The following is a 22,454-nucleotide window of genomic DNA, read 5'->3' as shown; positions in this document are numbered from 1 at the left end:
TGGATTTGTTTATCTTGCACTCAAACTTGCTTTGGCCCCCAATTCGGAATATCCATGCAACTGGGATTACATTGCAGTGATTTAAGAAAGGGGCAATCTAAGGGTGCTTTACAATGCAATCTTATGCATGTTTGCATACTTTCCCCTGTTCTTGAGTGGGCTTGCTCCCAGGAAAGTGTGCATAAGATTGCAGGCAGCTTGATCAAGGATCAAGTCAACTCTTAGCAGACCAGCAATCCTGTAATGCTACAATTTATTTCTCTATGCAATTTAGTTAAGCATTTCATTCACTGGAGTGACTGCCTGGCCTTTGCATCATCCTTAATATATCTTTCTTTGCAATAGCCTAGAAGGCAGACACAATCAGGAATGAGAAACATGCCCTGAGCCATCTGAAACTATTTGTTCTGCTAAAACCATTTCAGGTTTACTCTCTCCTTGTGGCACAATATAGTTTGGATTATATGGGTCAAATTGGGAGAGAATCTCAATTTGTGACTGTAGAAAGTTGTGATGCGGGCAGCCTTTTGATCATAAGAACAGCCTGCTGAATTGAACCAATGGCCTATGTAGTCCAGTATCCTGTTCTCTTTTATATATATATAATTTTTATTGGATTTTACAATTTAACATTCAACACATTTATCACATAAAAGAAAAAAATAAAAGAAGAAAATAGAACTCCGCCCACCCAGCGACTTCCCTCAACTTCCCCTTCTGGTTCTTTAAATAAGTGCCATTATTAGCTGTACCCGCCCAAGTAGTGATACCTGCTTTTATCTAATAATTTTATAATGGTGAAAGTTTAGACATATTATTTATATATGTACCCTTCCAAGTAGTGATAGTTTCTATTATCTAATAATTTTTATAATGGCTATAGTTTATATTTATTTTATATATTTTAAATTGTATATTGGATTGTTTGATGTACTCTTAATTCTTATCAGTTTAATACCAAATTCTCTTTCAAATTACTGTATATCCTACACTTGATTAATTTGTGTATTATTGTTTCTTAACCTTTACACTTGTTTTCTTAGTTGTGTTTACTCAAACCCTGCTAGTGAGTCCAATTCTTTACAATGTTTCTGTAGATACAACATAAATGGTTCCCAGTCTTTTTTTCAAGTCTCTATTGTCATTGTCACTAAGACTTTCTGTAAGTTTCGCCATTTCTGTGTATTACATAAGTGTAACTTGCCATAAGTGGATGATACCCGGCACTACCTCTCTTTTAAATCGGAACCAGTGAAGGCAGTGAAGGTCCTGTGCGAGTGCCTGGAGGCGGTTGGAGGATGGATGGCGGCTAACGGATTGAGGTTGAGGTACTGAAGACAGAAGTACTGTTTGTGGGGGACAGGAGGCAGGCAGGTGTGGAGGACTCCCTTGTCCTGAATGGGGTAACTGTGCCTGTCACAGTGGCCGGAGTAGGCTACTTCAGAGTAACGACGCTACGCAGCTCTGCATTTTATTCTTTTATTGGTGCTGCGTATTTACAGTGCTAAAGTCATTGCTATTTACACGGAGTGATGTGTTCAGTCGGTATCAGAACCTCCGAATGACTTTTGGCGCGTCTTTCCCCAGCACAAAAGCCTCGGAAGCCCCATTCTCTTGCCCCTCCTCTTTCTGCGTAATTCTGGCGTTGGAGGGATGGGTCTCCCCCCCTTACTTGCCCCTTCCTGTCCCACCTGGGACCCTGGCTCCGCTACCTTGCCTGAGCCTCGGACCCGACTTCCTGCTTCCCCACTGGAATCAGAGCTCCCTCTGCTTTCCCCTGTGGTCAGTGCTGGGCTTGAACTCAGGAGGGGAGGGACTTCGCGATATCCCCTGTCCCTCACATCCACCCCCCTCCCAAGCTCCCCTTCTCCCCTCCCCAGGTCCCCCCCAGGTGTCGGTGACGACTGGAAGCCTAGGAACTCAGTGCTTTCCGAGCCCGTTGGTGTGAACACCTCCGCCCAGTCCTGCGAGGCCCCCCCTTCCGCCTGGGAGGACTGGAATCCCAAAAAGTCCGTGGCGTCTGAGCTGGTGGGGGTAAAAATGTGCTGCCAATCTGCTTCTGCCTCTGACTGGGTGGATCTTGGTGACACCCATACCTCGTCTCCCGATTCCTCAAACTCCGCCTCCCAGCGCCATGGTGAGCTGCTCTCCCGTGCCTCCTCCTCCTCCCCCTCCCTTTCCATGTGCCAGGGCTTGGGTCTGTGGGGAAAGAGGGCGTGAAATTCTTCCACCAAGAATTCCTCCTGTATCTGAGTGGCGGGGACCCATTCATTCTGGGAGGGCGGAGCGTCCTCCCATGCCATGAGGTACTCCAGGCCCCCCACCCCCCTCCGTGAATCAAGGATGGCCGTGGCTTCATTGAGTTGCTCCCTGCCTCCCCTCTCCCCCCCTCCCTCGGGGGTGTGTTCGCTGTCTCGGAGCCTGCTGCTTTCCCTGTACGGCGACAGCAGCGATCTATGAAACACTGGATGCACCCTCATGTCCTCTGGCAGTGCCAGCCTGTATGCCACCGGGTTGACCTGTTGCGTGACTGTGAAGGGACCCAGCCTTCTGGGCGCCAGCTTTTTGCACCTCCCTCTGGTGGGCAGGCCCTCCGAGGACAACCAAACCTTGTCCCCCACCCTGATGACCTCCCCTTGTCGCCTGTGGAGATCTGCCCCCCTTTTGTACGCTTCCTTGGCCCTCTCCAAGTGTTCTCTGAGCTGCTGGTGCACCGTCTCCAGTTCCTCTGCCCAATCCTCAGCCTGTGGGCCCTCCTCCTCCTCCTCCCCCTCCCTCTCTGGGAAAGATCTGAGGTCGCGCCCGTAATTGGCCTTAAAGGGCGACACCCCTGTGGAGACGTGCACCGCATTGTTGTAGGCAAATTCTGCCAGTGGCAGTCGATCCACCCAGTCTGTTTGCCGCTGGCTGACGTAGCATCTCAGGTACTGCTGCAGAATGGCGTTGACTCTCTCCGCCTGTCCGTTGGTCTGCGGGTGTCTAGCTGTCGACAAGCTGACCTCCACCTGCAGGAGGTTCATGAGCCGCCTCCAGAACCTGGAAACAAATTGGCGGCCTCTATCCGAAATAACCCTTAAAGGTAATCCATGCAGTCTGAATACGTGGTCCACAAACAGTCTGGCTGTCTCTTCTGCCGAGACCGCCCTGGCACACGGTATAAAGTGGCACATTTTGGACATGAGGTCCACCACCACCAACACTGCGGTCTTGCCCCTGGAAGAAGGCAGATCTGTGATGAAGTCCATGGACACCACTTCCCACGGCCTGTGTGGGGTGGCTAAGGGCTCCAGCAATCCTGGTGGCGCTGCTCTGACCACCTTTGCCCGCTGGCAGGTGTCACAGCCCCGTACATAGTCTCGAACATCTTCCCGCACCCCTGGCCACCAGAAGTGTCTCATGACTAGGTGGGCGGTTTTGTCCCTTCCAAAATGACCCGCCGTTGGGTTGTCGTGCATCTGCTTGAGGACCGTACGTCTCAGCTGGGTGGTGGGCAGGTACAGTGCACCCTTGTAGAAAAGCAGCCCCCTGCGTTCTGCAAAGTCTTTTGCCTGCTCCCTCCCCCCTCTCAGTTCTCTGAAGATGCGGTTGGCAAATTCATCCGCTGCCGTCAGTGCTGTGAGTTCTGCCTCGCTCACCACTGCTGCTCCGCAGGACCATGCTGACGGGGGGAAAATGTGCCTGGGTGCTGGTGGCGCCTCCTCCTCCATGTACTCTGGCTTGCGGGAGAGGGCATCCGCCCTGACATTCTGCTCTCCCGGGATGTAGTGGATGGAGAAGTTGAAGTTCGAGAAGAACTCTGCCCACCGTATCTGCCGCTGGTTGAGCACCCTGGCAGTTCTCCAGAACTCCAGGTTCTTGTGGTCTGTGCACACCTGGATGGGGTGCTTTGCGCCCACCAGGAAGTGTCGCCAGTGCTGGAACGCAGCGTAGATCGCGAGAAGTTCCCTATCAAACACTGTGTAGTTGCGTTCAGGCTGTGTCAGCTTCCTGGAGAAGAAGGCACAGGGTCTCCACTCCCTGTTGGCGTCCAGTTGCAACAAAATGGCGCCCACAGCTTTTTCAGAAGCATCTGTCTCAATGCGTAGGGGCGCGTCCTGCACCACGTGGAACAGGTTCTGGTCTGAGGCGAACACCCTCTTGAGGCTTTCGAACGCTGCTTGCGCCTCTGGTGTCCACCTGAACTTCTGCTTGCCTCTCAGGCAGTCAGTGATGGGAGCCGTAACGCGAGAGAAATTCTTGATGAACTTCCTGTAGAAGTTGGCGAAGCCTAGTAGGCGTTGGGCATCTTTGCGCGTCCTGGGGCTGTTCCAGTCCAGGATGGCCTGCACCTTGTCCTTGTCCATCGCCAGCCCCTTGTCTGACAGCTTGTAGCCCAGGAAGTCCACCTCTTTGGTGTGAAACTTGCACTCCTCCAGCTTCACATACAGGTGGTTCTCCTTCAGGCGCTGCAACACCTCTCTGACATCTTTCACATGCTGCACTGGGTCATTTGAGTAGATAAGGATGTCATCTAGGAAGACCAAGCATTTCCTGAAGAGGAGGGACCCCAGGACGTGGTGCATGAAGGCCTGGAAGCATGCTGAGCCCCCTTGCAAACCGAAGGGCATCACCAGATATTCAAAAGAGCCCAGAGGCGTGAACATCGTGGTTTTCCATTCATCGCCTTCCCGGATCCTGATCAAGTTGTACGCCCCCCATAGGTCCAGCTTGGTGAAAATCTTGCCCCTGCGTGCCGCTGTCAGGAGATCGTCCACTCTGGGCATGGGGAAAGCCACTGGCTCTGTCACCGAATTCAGCCGTCTAAAGTCCACCACAAGACGGCGCTGTTGCGTGTCTTTCTTGTCCACCCAGAAGACCGGGCTGCCCCCTGCTGCCTTGCTTTCCCTTATGAACCCCCGCTTGAGGTTCTTGTCGATGAAAGCGCGCAGATCCTCCAGTTCCTGGTCTGACATGGCGTACAGCTTGGCTGGGGGTATCGTCGCCCCTGGCACCAGGTTGATCTGGCAGTCAAAAGGCCTGTGCGGGGGTAGGTGGTCGGACTCCGCTTCGCTGAAGACCTCCTGCAGGTCCCAGTACGGCTTGGGTATCGCCTCACCCCCTTTGATATGCATGGTGGCCACCGTGGCTATCGGAGGCCCCTCCCCTGGTTGGTGCTGCATGCAATGTTCCAGACAAAAGTCTGACCCAAACGTGATGCACCTCTGGTGCCAACTGATGGAGGGGTCGTGGCGCGCCAGCCAGCTCATGCCCAAGACGATGGGGGGGTCTGAGATGGTGGTGACGTTGAACGCCAGTGTCTCTGAGTGCCTTCCCACCGTCATTCTCATGGGGGGGGTTTGATGTGTGATGGCCCCTCCCAGCAGCTCCCTGCCGTCAATGGTTGCCACGTGCAGAGGAAAATCCAGCTGCAGAAGCTGGATCTGGTGCTCTTCTGCAAAGTTCCTCGAGAAGAAGTTGGCTGATGCACCACTGTCAATTAAGGCTAGGACTGTCAGTGGATAGCCATTTGGGAGCGTTAGCGTGACTTCTAGAACCACTCCTGCTCTGGGAGGGGTGGGCTGGCTCTGCTCCTCTCTGTGCGGGTGGGTGGGTTGGGGCTGTTGTCTGCTGACTGTGCCTGGCTGCTGCCCCTTGTCTCCTGCAGCCAGGCTTTCCCGTTTCCCTGCTGTGGTGCTGCGTCAGTGGGGGAGGGCACCACCGTTCCCGCCTTTCCTTGCCACTCCCTGCGATGTGGGCAGTCTCTGACGAGATGCTGGGGTGAGTTGCAGAGAAAGCAATTCCCGCCCCTTCCCTCCTTGCGTCTTGGCGCCGCTGGGGTTTGAAAAGCCCGCGCGCGCGCGCTATCAATCTGCATGGGCTCCTGGTCCTGGCTGGCCCCAGGCGTGGCTTGAAAGGGTTGTTGAGGGAGTGGCTTCTCCTGCGACCGTGGGAACCAAGCCCGCTTTGCGCGCGTCGCTTGCTTGTCGTTCCACCGGGATTCCTGTCTCACCCCCACCGCCAGAGCCGCTTTGCTCAGCTGATCCATAGTACTGGGCTTTGGACCTCTCGAGAGCTCATCCTTCACCTCCTCGTGCAAACCCAAGTAGAACGCCGCTTGCATAGGAGGCGACTCCAAAACCCACCCCAGTCTGTGCACCAGCATGGTGAATTTCGCCCAATATGCGCGAACTGTCATATTTCCTTGGCGTAAATTATGCAGTTCCTCCTTAGTCTGGTCCATATGACTATCGGACGAATACATCGTCCTCAAACCTTCTAGAAATTGTTGGACATTTTTCATGCAAGGATTCTTGGTTGCGATTAACGGTCTTAGCCACTCCCTGGCTGCTCCGGTAAGATGTTCCACAATAAACGCTACTCTGTGCTCATCATCGGGGAACTCATTATGGTGCAGCTCAAGAGCATACACGATCTCAGTCTCAAAGCCATGATATTCCCTCGGGTCTCCATTGAACTTGCTTACTAGGGTCCCTGCTCTCCTTCCTGGCAGCACTTGGACTTGGGGGGCCCCTCCCGCCTTGTCTTTCTCTGCATCCAGCTTGCTTTGGAGGTCTACCGCCACCGCCCTTAATTGCTGCTCTCTTTCCTGAAGCGCTCTCACCTGTTCCGCAAGTTGTAGCCGGTCTTCCTGGACCTTCTTAGTCTCTTCTTTAGCTGCCTTTAATTCTCCCTGTGCATGCAGAGTCAGCTGCTGCAGCTCCTCCTGTGCTTGTTCCGCGATCTGCCGCCATTTCTCCGCCTCTGACACGCTCATCCCGGCAACTCCAAAGTAGCCCAAAAAAGATTCGGAGGTTGCTGTCACAGTGGCCGGAGTAGGCTACTTCAGAGTAACGACGCTACGCAGCTCTGCATTTTATTCTTTTATTGGTGCTGCGTATTTACAGTGCTAAAGTCATTGCTATTTACACGGAGTGATGTGTTCAGTCGGTATCAGAACCTCCGAATGACTTTTGGCGCGTCTTTCCCCAGCACAAAAGCCTCGGAAGCCCCATTCTCTTGCCCCTCCTCTTTCTGCGTAATTCTGGCGTTGGAGGGATGGGTCTCCCCCCCTTACTTGCCCCTTCCTGTCCCACCTGGGACCCTGGCTCCGCTACCTTGCCTGAGCCTCGGACCCGACTCCCTGCTTCCCCACTGGAATCAGAGCTCCCTCTGCTTTCCCCTGTGGTCAGTGCTGGGCTTGAACTCAGGAGGGGAGGGACTTCGCGATATCCCCTGTCCCTCACAGTGCCCCTGAAGGACCAGGTGCGCAGCCTGGGAGTCATTTTGGACTCACAGCTGTCCATGGAGGCGCAGGTCAATTCTGTATCCAGGGCAGCTGTCTACCAGCTCCATCTGGTATGCAGGCTGAGACCCTACCTGCCCACAAACTGTCTTGCCAGAGTGGTGCATGCTCCACCCCCATCGTTCTGCCCGGACACTGAGGTCCAGCGGCGAGGGCCTTCTGGCGGTTCCCTCACTGCGAGAAGCAAAGCTACAGGGAATCAGGCAGAGGGCCTTCTTGGTAGTGACACCCACCCTGTGGAACACCCTCCCATCAGATGTCAAAGAGATACCTGACATTTAGAAGACATTTGAAGGCAGCCCTGTTCAGCGAAGTTTTTTATGTGTGACATTTTAATGTATTTTAAATCTTTGTTGGAAGCTGCCCAGCCAGATGGGTGGGGTACAACTAAATAATAATCATCATCATCATCATCATCCTCCTCTATAATAATATCCAAGTCTCTCTGTGTCCAGTCCCTGTGTCCGTGGGATTGCGCTACTGTGCATGTGCCCCATGGACAGCCGTTGGGATTTGGAGGCTCACGTGCACCGCTGGGACTGTAGGCTCTTGCCGCTCGCTGTGATGGGAGGGATTAACTACATGAGGCGAAGCAGGGCGGCGCTGGAGGAAGACGCGGAGTCCTCCTGGGAGGAGCTGCCGCCCCCGCCGCAGTCGCCACCCCCGCCCGCCAGCACCGGCCAGAGCCCTGGCAGTGCTGCTGCCACCAGTTCGCGGGGGCCAGACATGCTACGTAGGCGTGGGGGCGGCGCGGGGGCCAGGCCGGCCAAGCCCTCCTTCGTCTCCTACATCAGCCCGGAGGTAGGTCGGGCACTGAAGGGACCAGGAGAGACGGTTGGTCTGAGAGGAAGGGTGGGGTGGCTGGCGGCGCACGGGACGAGGAGGGAATTGGGACTCGGGGGGAGAAGGGTTTACTTACACATTCCTGGTAAAATTAAATCGGGAGTCCCTCCAGGGAAATTATGTTTCTGTTAATGACCATGATGGTAGGAAGTTCTCAAACAAGACATGATGACAATACACATAGTCCATCACCAATTATAGCTCACTGTTCTAGCACCCGTTAATTTAACGGGCTTCATGATACTAGTAATAATAATAACTCCTTTGTTGGTATCTTGTCCTCCATCCGTTTTTGGGCTAGTAAGATCCTAGCTGCCATTGTCCCATACATGAATAACTTCTTCCGCAGTATCCTATTCTCACAGTGGCTGATGAAATGCCTATGGGAAGCCTGCAAGCTGTATATGAGCGCAACAGCACTCTGTCTGCCTGTGATTCCTAGCAGCAGGTATCATTTCCATTCCGGTGATTGTACAATTAGAGATTCAGCAATTCAAAAGCCAAAGCTGCAGATTTATTCAATGTGACTGTGGAAGGTGATCACAGGATTAATACTAACCTACTTTTATTTGTGCAGAGCTCCAAGTTGAGAGCTCTGTGTGCCTTAGATCTTCTCCTCTGAACTTTGTGTATCTTCGAGACCCCGAAGGTATCATTTTAATGTAAAATTGTGAAGTAGAGCTAGCAAGGGATACAATACAGGGCCTTCATAATTCATGTTAAATTCCCATTTACTTCAGTTGGGCTTGTTATATAGCTTGACATCAGTAGAATGGCATTTAAAATATATGCATGAACACAAATATACCAAACAATACCCAGCTCCATCACTGGAATCTAGAATCTTAAAGAATGTCTGGATTTATAACCATCTTTCAAATACATGTGTAATTTTATATGTTAAAAGTCAGTTCCAGAATGTGGAAATACGTATCTCAATATTCTCAGGAAAATTTGCAAATTATATTTGAGCAAATAATGACCAAGCAATTGTCAAAACACATTTCTGGAATGGTCAGTAGAGTTTTGTGAAGTGGCCTTTGACATTTAGGGTAGCCTTAAAAGTTCTTTTGTTCTGTGAGATACATATAAGATACAAACCATACACCTTGATTTTATCCAACTCCTTTTGATAGAACTACAAAACATATCTTTATTATTTACATATTCAGTGTTTTCCCTCTTGACTCTTGTATTACTTATGCTCCTCCTTCTCCAGAGGTTGCTGGGGGATTCCCTATGTCTATGTTGGCATATCCTTTGCAGTTACAGAACTTGTTGCAGCTGACATTGGCAATGAATCGGTGTTTGCCATTCCTATATGGAGTAAACTCAACACACGTTTCTGCCTTGTGATTAGCAGCCAGTGTTCCCAGTCTGCAGAAGAGATAAAGGAGAGAGGGGTGTGTGTGATGATATTTGTACATGCAATGATTTAGGCAAACCACCTTTAGTTGATTGAGGAGTTGACCTCTTTGACTACAGGATGTCACGAACGACATTACACACTGCATTTAAAGCACATGCGCCCCCCTCAAGCAATTCTGAGAATCATAGTATGTTAAAGGTGCTACGAAATGTAGCCCTGTGAGGGGTGAACTACAATTCCCAGAATTCCTTGGGTGAAATCATGTGCTTTAAATGCATGGGATGCACACAGGCTCAGTGAACATTGTCATTAAAGCTACAGTATGGAACTTCATAGCTGACAACAAGAGTGAAGGTGGAAACAAGAACAACCTCAAGGTAGATGCAAACCAAAACTGTGGCTTAACTTACTCAGTAGCGATCGGCTCACCAAACAGTCCATAACCCTCCAAGTGCAGCACACAGTTCTTGAGATCTTCTTTGAGGGGATTAGAGAAGGTGACTTCAGCTGAACATGGTGCATTCAATTTTGGATAGTTTAAAACCTATTTGGTGAAAACAAGCACTTGTTTTTACATTCAGGTCGGTAGCCGTGTTGGTCTGACGCAGTCAAAATAAATTAAAAAATAAAAATAAATAAAATAAATAAAAAATTGTCTAGTAGCACCTTTTACTTAGTTAGTTTCTAAGGTGCTAGTAGACTATTTTTTAATTTTTTAAACTTGTTTTTACATTGTTACATTGATTAGTATATTGCTAATGCTGACCATTAGTTAAATTGTGATGTAGAGCTACCTTGAAAGTGCTGGTACAGAGTGAAGGTAGGTTGTGTGAATTGGTGCTCTTGCTGGTTCATTGCATGGCTTCTGCCCTGTCCCATCCCCATTCAGGTAAGGTGTAGCAATACTGGCAACAGGAGGGCAATTTCATGGTTCTGCCACACCACACAAGCCCCTACTGTTCTCTGTGTGTTTGTGTTTGTGTACACACACACAAAAGATTTGGGGCTTCACACACAGATGAAGGGGATCCGACAGTATAGGGATCTGATGTGGAATGGCAGGTTTGCTGTTTGGTACAATTTTCTACTGTGTTTGTGTGTGTGTGTGTGTGTGTGTGTGTAATTTAGATCATTTGCTGACCCTTCCCCCTCAGTCAATAAAGACTTCTGAGCAGTTCACACAATATTGAAATATGAACTATTTAGCACCATGAAAACATTACAAATTAAAAATAAGCAAATGCCACAAAATTATTATATATCTTTTATGCTCCAATCCTCCAAGGTAAACAGATATTGGCTTCAGTTATCCTCATGACTTCAGTTATCCTCTTGCCAAATTGTCTGAGCCTGCCATTGCTAGTTCATTGTAAGGGCCAAATGGTCATTACCTTTATCTCAATGGGTAGGCTGTCGATCAGGATATCCCTCTCCACCATCATGATTTCTCCCTTAGGCTCTGGCATTGAGACAGCTGCTACCCTCATAATATTATAATCCCAAAGATGTGACCCATAACTTTCATAGGGTATCTCTATCTTGATCATCTTCGCTGCAAGGCAAAATGTATTGAACATACTTTTTAGAGTCAGAATTTCCATTCTAGAATATTTCAGGAATTCCTCCCCATTCTAAGGGTTGGCTTGAGTCTCATCAGTGAGTCATTTTCAGGGAAATTGTGACAAGGGAAACATAAACAATAACATAAAAGTCAAATCATTTGAGCTTTCTGCAACCTGATGTCTTCCAGATGTTTTTGAAAACAATTACTGTCATCCAAGACATGCTAGATGGGGCTTATAGGAATCGTACTTCAGAGAGCACCAGTTTGAGGAAGGTTATTTTGTGAAACATGTTATCGCTTACGGAACCAAATCTAAATGTTCTTGTGATAGATTATTAAATGATCGTCAATAATGTAGAACAAGTGGGTCTACTGCCTGCTGTTTAAAGGATGGATGACTCTGTCATTAATTGCAGCCTAAGCAGAGTTGCCTAAATGTAAATTCTATAAATTAGTAGGATTTCTTTCCAAGTAATGATTATAGGATCAGAGTGTTAGATGGCGAACATTCTCAAGATCTGATACAGCTATTTGTTGAAACAAAGAGAAAACTCTGAGAGTGTTTTACATGCAATTCCAAAGCAGTTTTTGCATGTTCACATTTTCCAAATGATATCTATATTACCAGAAGGTACAGCTAATTTGTGGGAGTGCGATGCTCTTTTCCACTTTATATCTCAAATTAATAGCACTCAGTAAATGTCACCAAATGGCAGAAGACAGGCCCAAATGCATGATTTCAAATTATCAATCTGAATCCTCATTTGTTCTCCAAACATACATTTGGGTGCTGCATTACAAAAATCTCAATGTGTCTTTCCAGGTACCCCTAAGAGGCTGCTTGATTGTAACACCGTGGAAATCTTTCCCCAGGGAGGTCTGTCTGGCACCTTCATTAAATATCTTTAGGCACCAGGCAAAAATATTCGTCTTCTTCCAGGCTTTTGGCTAATTAAACTGAGGCAGCAGGTGGTTGCTATACATACCAAAACGTTGAGTGTCAGATGAAGATTTTTTAATGTCCCTGGGCCTTGTAATATATTTTTATTTGAATATGCTGCATTAAGACCGTATATATAAATAAGTTAAATAAATAGATAAGGCTTACCTTCTTTAGGGCCAAGTGTAACATGCACACAGTCTTTCCAGATTGGATCCAGTGAGCAGCCATTATATATCATTCCCTGAGCACACAGGTTGAATTTCCTGTCTTTAGTCTCATTCGACAGGTTTTCAAGCATCCACTTTATTTGAACATCTTGACCATAAAGGGGACAATTAGCCATCTTAAATTTCATTGTCACCCCAGTGTCTTTCAAAGTTTTGTTTCTCTGGGAAGCTATATCTTTGTCGATTTCAGAATTGGGAGCATTGAGGTATTGAGAATTGATTTTTCTGCAAGCTTTATAGAAGGCTTTTTTCTCTTGCGGAGAACCTGGTTGGGGGCAAATAACATATCTCCAATGATCACTTTTTACTTTACTATATCGACATGTTAAACATTATTCTCATTAAAATTGGTCATTACCTAATTCATGTTTGTAAGCGCCAGTGACATCCTCACGCAAATCTCCGCCAACACTCTTGGTACTGATACATTGCCCACAAGGCCAGATATCACAGTGCAGTTTTGTCTTCTTGCCTCTACCTTGAGAAACCCAGGCTGTACTCCTTGCATTTAGCATACAAAATACACGAGGGCCATCAGAATCAGTATCCACATCTCCATCTCTGATGCTTTTGACCCAGATAGGGCCACTGCACACTGATCCTAAGGTAAACAAGGGCAAACATGTTGTTCAGTGGTATTCTGGTTGATCACTATCCTAAACTTTAAGAATCCATATTTATCTTAACAATACAGCTGGCAATCCCTGAGAATCCAGCTTCATCCAAAGAAAGAAAGAACCTGCTATGAAAGTTTGTAGGCATGAATAACCAAAATGGTACTCTCCATATATTGGTGGATTCCAACTCCCATCATCTCCAGCCAGCATCCGCAACATCTGAGGGACACCATCCCTGATCTATGGACCTGGGAAATGGCTACCATGGTTGCAGTCTAACATAGCCGTGCAACTTATTACCTGCCAAGCTTAACACCAGCCGTATATGACTGCTTTGCTAAATCTCCTGTTTTTGCTGTTGGTATGAGACAAATTCAATTTGTGGGACAAATACTCATATTATGCTGGCTGACAGCATGGAAGCCACTGAAGCACTAACCCATCCCAGACCATATGGGAGGTACCTACAATGCAGCTACATGTTGGACACCTTTCATGTGGACTGGGGCTTCTTGCCTACCAATGCAGCCTCACCAGCACTTCAGAGTTTAGAGGAAGAGGCATATTACAATCTGCCATACATAAGGAGATAATATCCAGCTCTCTTCTCTTCAGTTATTATTTATTCAGTTATTATCAGTTATTATTCTCATCAGTTATTATTTGCGGGTTGCTAACAATGTGCAATGCCTTCTTATACATGATTATCTCTGGATTGGGAAAGAGCAGTGCTATTTTTCTAGAAAAAGAGGTGTCAGAACTCACCATAAATGCCTCCCTTGTTCTCTTATAATGGCAATGGAGCCCACCTGAGAGGTGCCAACACTGAGTTACATGAGTTCGGGATGAAAAAAAAGCCCTGTGAAAGAGGCTTCATTTACCTTTACTAGTTTCTATAGGTGTCGGATCCAGATATTGCCAGTCACTCATAGCTTGGTTTATGTCTTTTCGGGCCATCCAAGATTCATTCCAGCAATGATGTACCCTGTAGAATACAGAAATTCAGACACTTCCTGTGTCGAAATACAAAGCCAATTCTGAAGAAACCCGAGCATTCAGTAATGAGTTAGGATAAAAAGATCCCATGTTGTATGGAATGCCAGTACAAAGATTGAGTATCATTTAGAAAATTTTAACTTGACTTTAGGGCTTCAAGAAAGTAACTAATTTTAAAGAAAATGAATGTTTTTATTACTTTACAATGGAGACTGTAGCTGATATAGTGGACATCATCATAAGTGCAGTCATCATAAGCCATATACCCTTTCAAAACTACTTGTGAATCCTTGGTCACTCTCATGCCAAAGCTTCTCCAATCGACTGCTCTGATTTTATTCTTCAACATCTCTGGTGTTGCTCACTTACCAGATGTGTTCTTTGCCACTTAAAGTTTTGCCTGTATAGTCATAAACCTCCTGGACAGCGAGAGGATCAACAGCATTCAAAGGGCAATAGAAGCCTGTGACGACCCGGCTTGGGATTCCCAAACATCTCATAACTGTAAAAGATGAAATACCCCAACACTGATATCATATGTTTTGCACACACACTGAGACAGAAAACTTGCCTTCCTAACTCAGTAAAAACCATGTAACTATTTGCAACAAAGCCCATATGTACTCAGGCTACATAGACTTTGGTAGTTCAAGAAACAACAAACCATCTGCTTATCAAACTGCATGTGTTATTTCCAAGGAAAGCCTAGTCAAGTGTATCTATAGTTGGAAGAATATGACTCTTTTAACACATATATACCATTGCAACACAGGCTCAGCCCCTAACAGGTTTGCTCCTGCTCAGCGTTCCAGGCAGTCTGTCCTCTTCCAGGATGTTGTAAGCCAGGCTTCCCCAAACTTCGGCCCTCCAGATGTTTTGGACTACAATTCCCATCATCCCTGACCACTAGTCCTGTTAGCTAGGGATCATGGGAGTTGTAGGCTAAAACATATGGAGGGCCGCAGTTTGGGGGTGCCTGTTGTAAGCCAAGGGTAGCCAATGAGGTGTCATCACAATGTGGTGTCCCTTCATTGTCAGACCTCATGGTCAATGAGTACCTGAATGACACAATATTGGCTAACCTAATAAGGGCTCCAACAGGGTAATTCAGATGTTCCCTTCTCAATTTTCTGGTTTTCTTTTCTAACTGATACTCAACTTCCTATGACTGTTAAACGTCACTGAGCGTGGCCATTGCGTTATTTTTGCTCCCTTTGTTTTTAAAGTTTGTACTACTTCATATCATGCAGATACCTTCTTCTTACTTCTCATTGGCCCATCATGGCTTCAATCCTGTTTGTGCAGAACTATTTAACATTAGTCTGCTTATGCATCATACATTTAAATCGCATTGCTTCCCTCAAAGAATCCCAAAAACAGTAGTTAATCCTTCACAGAGCTACAGTCCCTAGCATCCTTAACAAACTACAATTCTCAGGGTGTTTTGGTGAAAGTAATGTGTTTTAAATGTATGGGTTGTACACAGTCTCACATTACTATGTTACCTCTATTATGAACAGCCAATGTGTTAGGAAATGATATGACCCAGTGTCATATTTGTAAATGGATTCTAAGGCTTTTGTAGTAAGAATCCGCTTTGCCCTGATTTCTGTATATTTACTTGACAATCTAACCAGCAGCATATGTCAGCAGCACAGATGGTTTTATAACATCAGGGCAGAAAATAGACTATTGCAGCTTTGGCAATGTGTTTCTGTAACCCCAGACATTTCTGTATATGGCAGACATTTTTTTTTTACTGTCTACTTTTATCTAGTATAAATGGCCAATAATATTCAGCACATCTTACAGTTAATTTCCCAGTTGCTTCAACAATTCATTCATCTTTATCCTGTTTAATGTAAATCTAATGTTCACAGCCTTTTTATATTATTTGAATATTTCCTGTAAAAGTTCTCAAATGCAGCTAGTAAATAAATGAAGTTCTTCCTGGTCTTTGCTTTCACTTTTTCTATCATCCCCCACTGGCTATGGAACTCTAAAAAAAAACATTCCTTTTGCTTTCAGCAGATAACCTACTTTGCCATTGACAGGCTCAAAATAACTCCAAGGCATTCTGCTTTGCCTCAGGATTCATCAAAACCCAATGCCAGTAGTACCCTAGTGGCCAGTAACCTATGGCCTTTAAAGGTACCAAAATTTGCCATTTGATGAGGTTATACTGTATTAAACCACTGCAAATTGGGCTATTCCTGTTTCCCTGCTTTAGAGAGCAGCTTTGAACATGCAGTTATCATGCTAGCGTCAGTACATTTTGGGAGCACATGGAATTTGCACACTAATGTGCTGCTCAGAAATAGCCATGGTGTTTCAAGCATGCTTGTGCTTAGGGAAAGCCACAGCTCAGTGGTAGAGCACATACTTTTTATGCAAAACGATTTGATCCTTGGCATCTCCAGAAAAGGGTAGGGGGAAAGCCCGGTTTGAAATGCAGGAGACCTGCTATCAGTTCATGTCAAGAACAATACTGAGCCAGATGAACCAGTGATTTGACTTGACAGACAGCACTTCCTATGTTCCTGGGCACAATGGGGAGCACTGCATACCAAAGACTAGGACAATGCAGTCTCACACCATTCCTTGAGAAGACTACCCTCCTGAATTCCAAAATGTCTTTTGTTATTATACTTCCTTTCCTCCTTATAATGTTGCTATACTCTCTGACTTTGTTTTTTGTTCTTTACTAAATGTTCATGTATGGGTAGAAATAGTAGAATCATTGAGTAGTTGGAAAGAACCACAAGGCTCATCTAGTCCAGCCCCCTGCAATTCAAGAATCTTTTGCCCAATGTGAGGCTTGAACCCACAACCCTGAGATTAAGAATCTCATGCTCTACCAGCTGAGCTATGTAGAAATAGTAGAATTTCAGCCTTTATACTTTATACATTTGTAATAACTAGCATTCTTTTTTGGGGGGGGGGGGGAATAGTTCTTTATCTGACATTTCTGGGTTTCATCCCACCACACCAAACAGACACCATTTAATTTTTTACTGAATTTAGAAGTTGTCATCTGCATCTGAGAAAGCATTTTTCTGTTAGGACCACTCGTGCGCCCTACCTGTACACAGGACCGAAGCAAAAGTCCCGCAGTATCCATATTTGACAGGTTTGCATTTGCTCTGAAACCACTGGCGGAGGATAGGGGCACTTCCATTCCACATTAAAGGATTGTGTCCCTGCAAGTAGTTATTACTGGGTGGAAGTTTCAGAATGCTTTTCTTCTTATGGCAACAGATCTGAAAACAGAAAGGTGCATCTTGAACATTCCATGGAATCAACATACATCGCTTCATGCACAATGATCACCCCTATCATAAAAGGCAACAGTATGTGACTAACGTATACCTGAAATAATTAATCTTGACCCGGGATATATGCATGTAAATGCAATAGTTTAAAGCACAAATCCGCCTGCTCAGTTCTTATTATACTATACAGTAGGCATACCGTTTTTCAGATGCCATTGCTCTCTGCTTTTTTGCATGAGAAGATGGACATTTATATAAATATTTACAGAGAATCAGTCATCTACATGCTGTTTTACAAGATTAAATAAAGCAAATCCCTGTTGAAATTGTACAGGCTTTTTTTTTAAAGGGGGGGGACAAATAGAAAACAGAGTTTGGATCACATTCAGTTGCTATATTCAGCCTGACGTATCAGAACAAGTAATGGTGGTCCCTTTAAGGTGGGCAATGGCACATTGTGCTCTGACTCCCCCCCCCCCCCCGCCACTCCACAGTAAGTGAATTTAAGATTCACTCTGGTACTCAATACATCATCTCACAGGACTTTTCATGTGTGTTTGTGTGAAGAATTAAATTTCAATAAGAGCTGTTTAGGCAAAACTTCAGGGAAATTAAAAATAAATAACAATGCACATCTCTTTTCTTTTTTTAAAAAAAAACATTGCTATTATATTCTATTGATAGAATGCTCAGAAATATTTCCATTGAGCTACCAATGGTCCTCATCCGGTCACTAATATGTCCATAAATTTAGCATTGGGTGCATGAATTGCAGACCATATTCTTCTCTCGCTTCCTTCCCCCATCCTGAAACCTTTCCCAATGTGGGTAACTCAATGTTGCTAGACTGGAATGCCCATCATCCCCAACCTCTTGGCATGCCATTAATTGTTATTGTTATTGCTATTATAACATAATTTATTATTTTAGTTATAAATTATAACAAAAGTTGTAGTCCAACATCATCGGGACATCCAATATTGGAGAAGACTGCTTTGTAGGGTGAGATTTTATATTATTTCATCACTTTCATCTCTTTGATTCTAATTCTACCATCCAGTACCCTGTTTTTGTTTTTTAATATATAAAAAATATTTGCAAAGCACCCACTCATATAAACTATCAATGCAGTGCATAACGATACTTACAGGTGCAAAACTAAGATACCATAAAAGCAATGCAAAATAATCATAAAAGTGACTGGCCCATCTTGGGGGTGAACTAAACAACTGAATAGGCCAGGTAGCATAAAAAGAACATTGAGAGGCATTTGAAAATTGTCAGCAAGGATCCCTGCCAAATCTCTTTTGGAACAGCATTCCACAGCATGGAACCAACAACACAAAATGCCTAGTGTCTAGGAGAAGTCAGCTGGGCTTCTGAAACATGGCAGAAAACTATTAGGAATAGAAAATCGTCTGCATCTTATTGAAGGTGGTGATTGTGGGTGTTTTTTCATATATATTTATATATATAAACATTTGTTGCAGTTCTTATTGCTGCCAGGGATTTAAGAGATATTTATTGGGACCAGGGGGCTGCCATTTAAGAGATGTACTATTGTTCTCCAACATCATAACGACCATTTCCCCCGTTAACAAAGACAGGCACAGTCACTTTTGCAAAGCTGACTTATCAGCGGGCAATTTAGCAATTTACATAAGCCAAACACACATTTCCTAGGAATTTCTCTGGGGTTGTGCCTGCTGACAGTTTTGTGATGAGCCAGCCGCTAGTAATGACTGGAAAGACAGAGGCAAACCAATGCCAGGGGTGATTATAGGCAAATATATCCACAAGAGTCAATTAAATGTCCTGTATTCAAACTTTACCATACTGTTCAACACCCTGCTGATGTACACAGGATCATTGCGACAGGAATAATCCATGCCAGGATCACGAAGGAAGTTTGTACTTGTGTCCAGAATTTTCAGACAGATATCCAGAATGCCATCTTGGAACTAAACACACAAAATATGAGCACTCATTTTGAAGCCATATGTGACACAAATATACAGAACAAAAATTTCCCTGTTGTAGCAGAGGACAACTACTGGACTGCCAGGAATCTGTGGAACTGGAAATGTGAGGTAATAATAATAATAATAATAATAATAATAATAATAATAATAATAATAATAGGAATGATGCTGATACCAAGAAATGTAGGCTAGCTAAATATAAGTAGAAATAACTGCTTCTCACTTTGCTTTTCAAGTCAAATTGCTTTATTAAGTTAGTGCCATTTTTGAAATGTGAACAGGGTGGTTTTACATTAGAGCTGACAACCAATAAATTCCATCCACCACCACCCATGAAACTTCTAACTGAACTGGTTAGGCAAATAATTATTAAAATATAAATGAATGTACACCCTTCAAAGCTTTAATGAAGGTTACTATTTCATTTTAAGGAAATAATGAAGCAGCAATTGATTTAGGGCAGTTCAGGCAGTTCCCCCACCCCACCCAAAGGGTTCTGAGGCAAGGGGGTGCAACATTGTTATTATTATCATTATCATCATCATCTTAAACCTATATTTTTATGGGTACCTATTGAGAATATTCATTCAAAAACAATTGTACCAAAATGAATTATTGTGAAAATAAGAAACATTTGCGGTGGGGATGCCAAATTTTGTCCTCACTCAGGAGGCTATATTACTAAAGGCCATCCCTGTATGCAAGAAAGAGACATAAGGTTTAACAAGTTTATTGGGGCCCTTTTTTCCTATCTGGGGAGCCTTGTCCGTTAGATGAATATACAATAAGACACACACTTACTAGGAAAGATACTCCACTAATTTCACAAATTGAAGCCACAACCCTAAACACTTTACTCGAGATCCCCATCAAACACTGTGGAACTTACTTCTGAGTAAACATGCACAAGATTGTGTGACGTGTGTTTTAGAGCTAATTTCAATGGATTTCACTTGCGATTTGGCCCCAAGTTATATAAACTTAAGGGTACAAAAATGTATGCTTCTACCTGTTTTAAAAACACCTGTGTATTCAGAGACCGGGATAGCTGCTGCCTGGGCAATATTCCTATTTATCTTTCACTGAGGCCTGCAGACAAAGGACTAACTCACAAGCTAGGACTACTTACAGGTAGGTAGCCGTGTTGGTCTCACGCAGTCAAAATAAAAATAAAAAATCCTTCCAGTAGCACCTTAGAGACCAACTAAGTTTGTCATAGGTATGAGTGTGCATGCACACGAAAGCTCATACCTATGACAAACTTAGTTGGTCTCTAAGGTGCTACTGGAAGGATTTTTTAAGCTTGGACTAAGACTCCTTGGACTAAGTCAATTAACACGCCCTCCATTTGTGAAACTGTGTGTACATGGAAGTAACTATATGTAAGTAACTCCTACTGATTCAGCAGGGCTCACTGCCATGAAAGAGTGCATGGGAATTTTACTTTTAAATATGCAACACTGGTTGCAGCCACTCGATAGAAAGCACGTTATGTGCATCTCTTTTCCCATAGACAATTTGTGTCCAAGAGTATAATTAAGCAATCTAAACACTAAGGTACAAGTCATAATACATTCAAGAGCCATAATCTTGCATTTACCTGTCCAAAATGCCATGGATGAGAAGTTACATGTTTGGGAACCCCCTGGAATATAATCCCATGCTCATTCAGGACATACTCTTCTCTGTGAGCATGGTTGTCTAAATAGACAGGGTCATCTGAGAAAACAATATAGACAAGGTCTCTGAAAAAGTTCCAATATCAAGGGCAGAATTTTCATATAATTTACACCAGCTCTGAGATACCAGATTAGGGATGATATTTATATTTTTCCCAGTACAGGCAGTTCATGCATTCAGCTGTGATGAGATTATTTTGATGCATATGTAAATGACCCCTTATTATCATACCTTTGGGACAGGCCTCTAATATCAATCATGCTTTAAATATGGCAAACCAATTTGGATCTACATGCTGCAAATGAATCCATCAAATAATGGATAAACAAAATGGCTACTTTGCAGTACTGCTTTCAATAGCTACAGTTGAAGGAATGGTTTGGTAAAAATATGTCTAATCCCAGGCTCGTGTTTTGTTAGCCCCAAAATGAAAAATGAGCGAGGTCCCAGACAAAGAGGATTGGCAACTTAAGATGTTAGAATATGCAGAACTTGAAGGTCTAACACGTTGAATAAGAGAGCAAGAGGAACATATATTTAAAGTTCTGGTTACAGGTAGGTAGCCGTGTTGGTCTGGATCGAAGTAAAATAAAAAAAATTCCTTCAGTAGCACCTTAAAGACCAACTTCGAAAGCTCATACCAAAATGCACACGAAAGCTCATACCAAAATAAAAACTTAGTTGGTCTTTAAGGTGCTACTGAAGGAATTTTTTTATATATTTAAAGAAGAGTGTAAAACGTTTATTGAATATATGAAAGATAATTGTACACAACTGAAAATGCTGGTGGCATTGAGATAAATTTAACAGTGTAATTAATGTTTGAATGGTGTAAAAATGGAAAACTAACTTGAATGGTTATAGTAAAATATGCAGGAATGGAAGATATTTAAAATGAACCATGGAAAGAGAAGAAGGGAAGTCATTGGATATTAATAAATTTGTAAAATGTTTATTTTGAACTGTAAAAAAAATTAGTAATTAAATAAATACCATTTCCAGAGTTTCATTAATCATATGATACTACCTTGAGTCTGTATATTCCTGCGTATAAGACTACTTTTTAACCCAGGAAAATATTCTCAAAAGTCGTGGGTCGTCTTATACGCTGGGTCGTATTTCTTGTACGGTGAGTATTTCCCAAACTCTATATTTTAACTGGAAAAGTTGGGGGTCATCTCATACTCCCAGTCGTCTTATACTCCAGAATATACATATTTCCCGACTCAACCAAAAAGTCTGTCCTCACTACTACTACTACTACTACTACTACTACAGAAATACACGTTCTCACAAATTGTGTCTGCAAGCAAGTTGCTTAGCAACACTATCCAGACAAGGAGTTTCTTATTGATTCTTACCGGAACACCAAGGGTTGAAGAGAACATAAAAGTCTCCCAGATGTTGGGTGCTTGAATGTTCACATGACACTAGACACATATTCAGAGTGTAGCAGCCAATACAGGCACTGGCGGGAGGGAACAGACTGACATGGAGGCATTGTTCATTATGGAGTTTGTAGTAAGCATTCCAACGGCTTTGATCTGGACATCCCCCTAAAGGAAAAATGCTCCTTGTTCCGAGGGATTCGCAGGGTTTCGGACCTATTCAAGAAAGTTGTTCAAAAAGGAAGTGAATGCAAGAACTGTTTTGCCTAAACTCGTTTACAATTGTTGGTG

The 22,454-nt window shown here is 44.4% G+C and overlaps 1 protein-coding gene across 1 annotated transcript; it reads right to left on the bottom strand.

Moving 5' to 3' along the window:
• Nucleotides 1–9,324: 9,324 nt before the first annotated feature.
• LOC148684809 (protein-glutamine gamma-glutamyltransferase 5-like) lies at nt 9,325–22,215 on the bottom strand. The gene is made up of 11 exons (XM_088675290.1): nt 22,137–22,215; nt 20,696–20,814; nt 18,946–19,074; nt 16,924–17,101; nt 14,211–14,343; nt 13,727–13,830; nt 12,587–12,829; nt 12,167–12,493; nt 10,886–11,046; nt 9,905–10,038; nt 9,325–9,502 (listed from the first exon to the last, which is right to left on the bottom strand). The coding sequence occupies exons 1-11, from the start codon at nt 22,213–22,215 to the stop codon at nt 9,325–9,327; spliced, it is 1,785 nt and encodes a 594-aa protein (XP_088531416.1).
• Between the last annotated feature and the right edge of the window lie 239 nt (nt 22,216–22,454).

Source organism: Zootoca vivipara, chromosome 8 (genome assembly GCF_965207765.1).
Source record: "Zootoca vivipara chromosome 8, rZooViv2.hap1.1, whole genome shotgun sequence".
Classification (NCBI taxonomy): Eukaryota; Metazoa; Chordata; class Lepidosauria; order Squamata; family Lacertidae; genus Zootoca; species Zootoca vivipara.
Note: the sequence above shows the minus strand (reverse complement) of the source record. Positions and strands in the feature narration are given on the sequence as shown.

What these genes read in the sequence shown, in the direction of transcription:
- LOC148684809 (XM_088675290.1), bottom strand. Translation starts at nt 22,215, where the DNA reads ATGTGTCTAGTGTCATGTGAACATTCAAGCACCCAACATCTGGGAGAC. An exon ending in TGCTTCGGTCCTGTGTACAG is followed by an intron (nt 14,344 to 16,923) that starts GTAGGGCGCACG and finishes CATCTTTTACAG; the next exon opens with TTATGAGATGTTTGGGAATC. An exon ending in TACACTTGGCCCTAAAGAAG is followed by an intron (nt 11,047 to 12,166) that starts GTAAGCCTTATC and finishes TTTGCCTTGCAG; the next exon opens with CGAAGATGATCAAGATAGAG.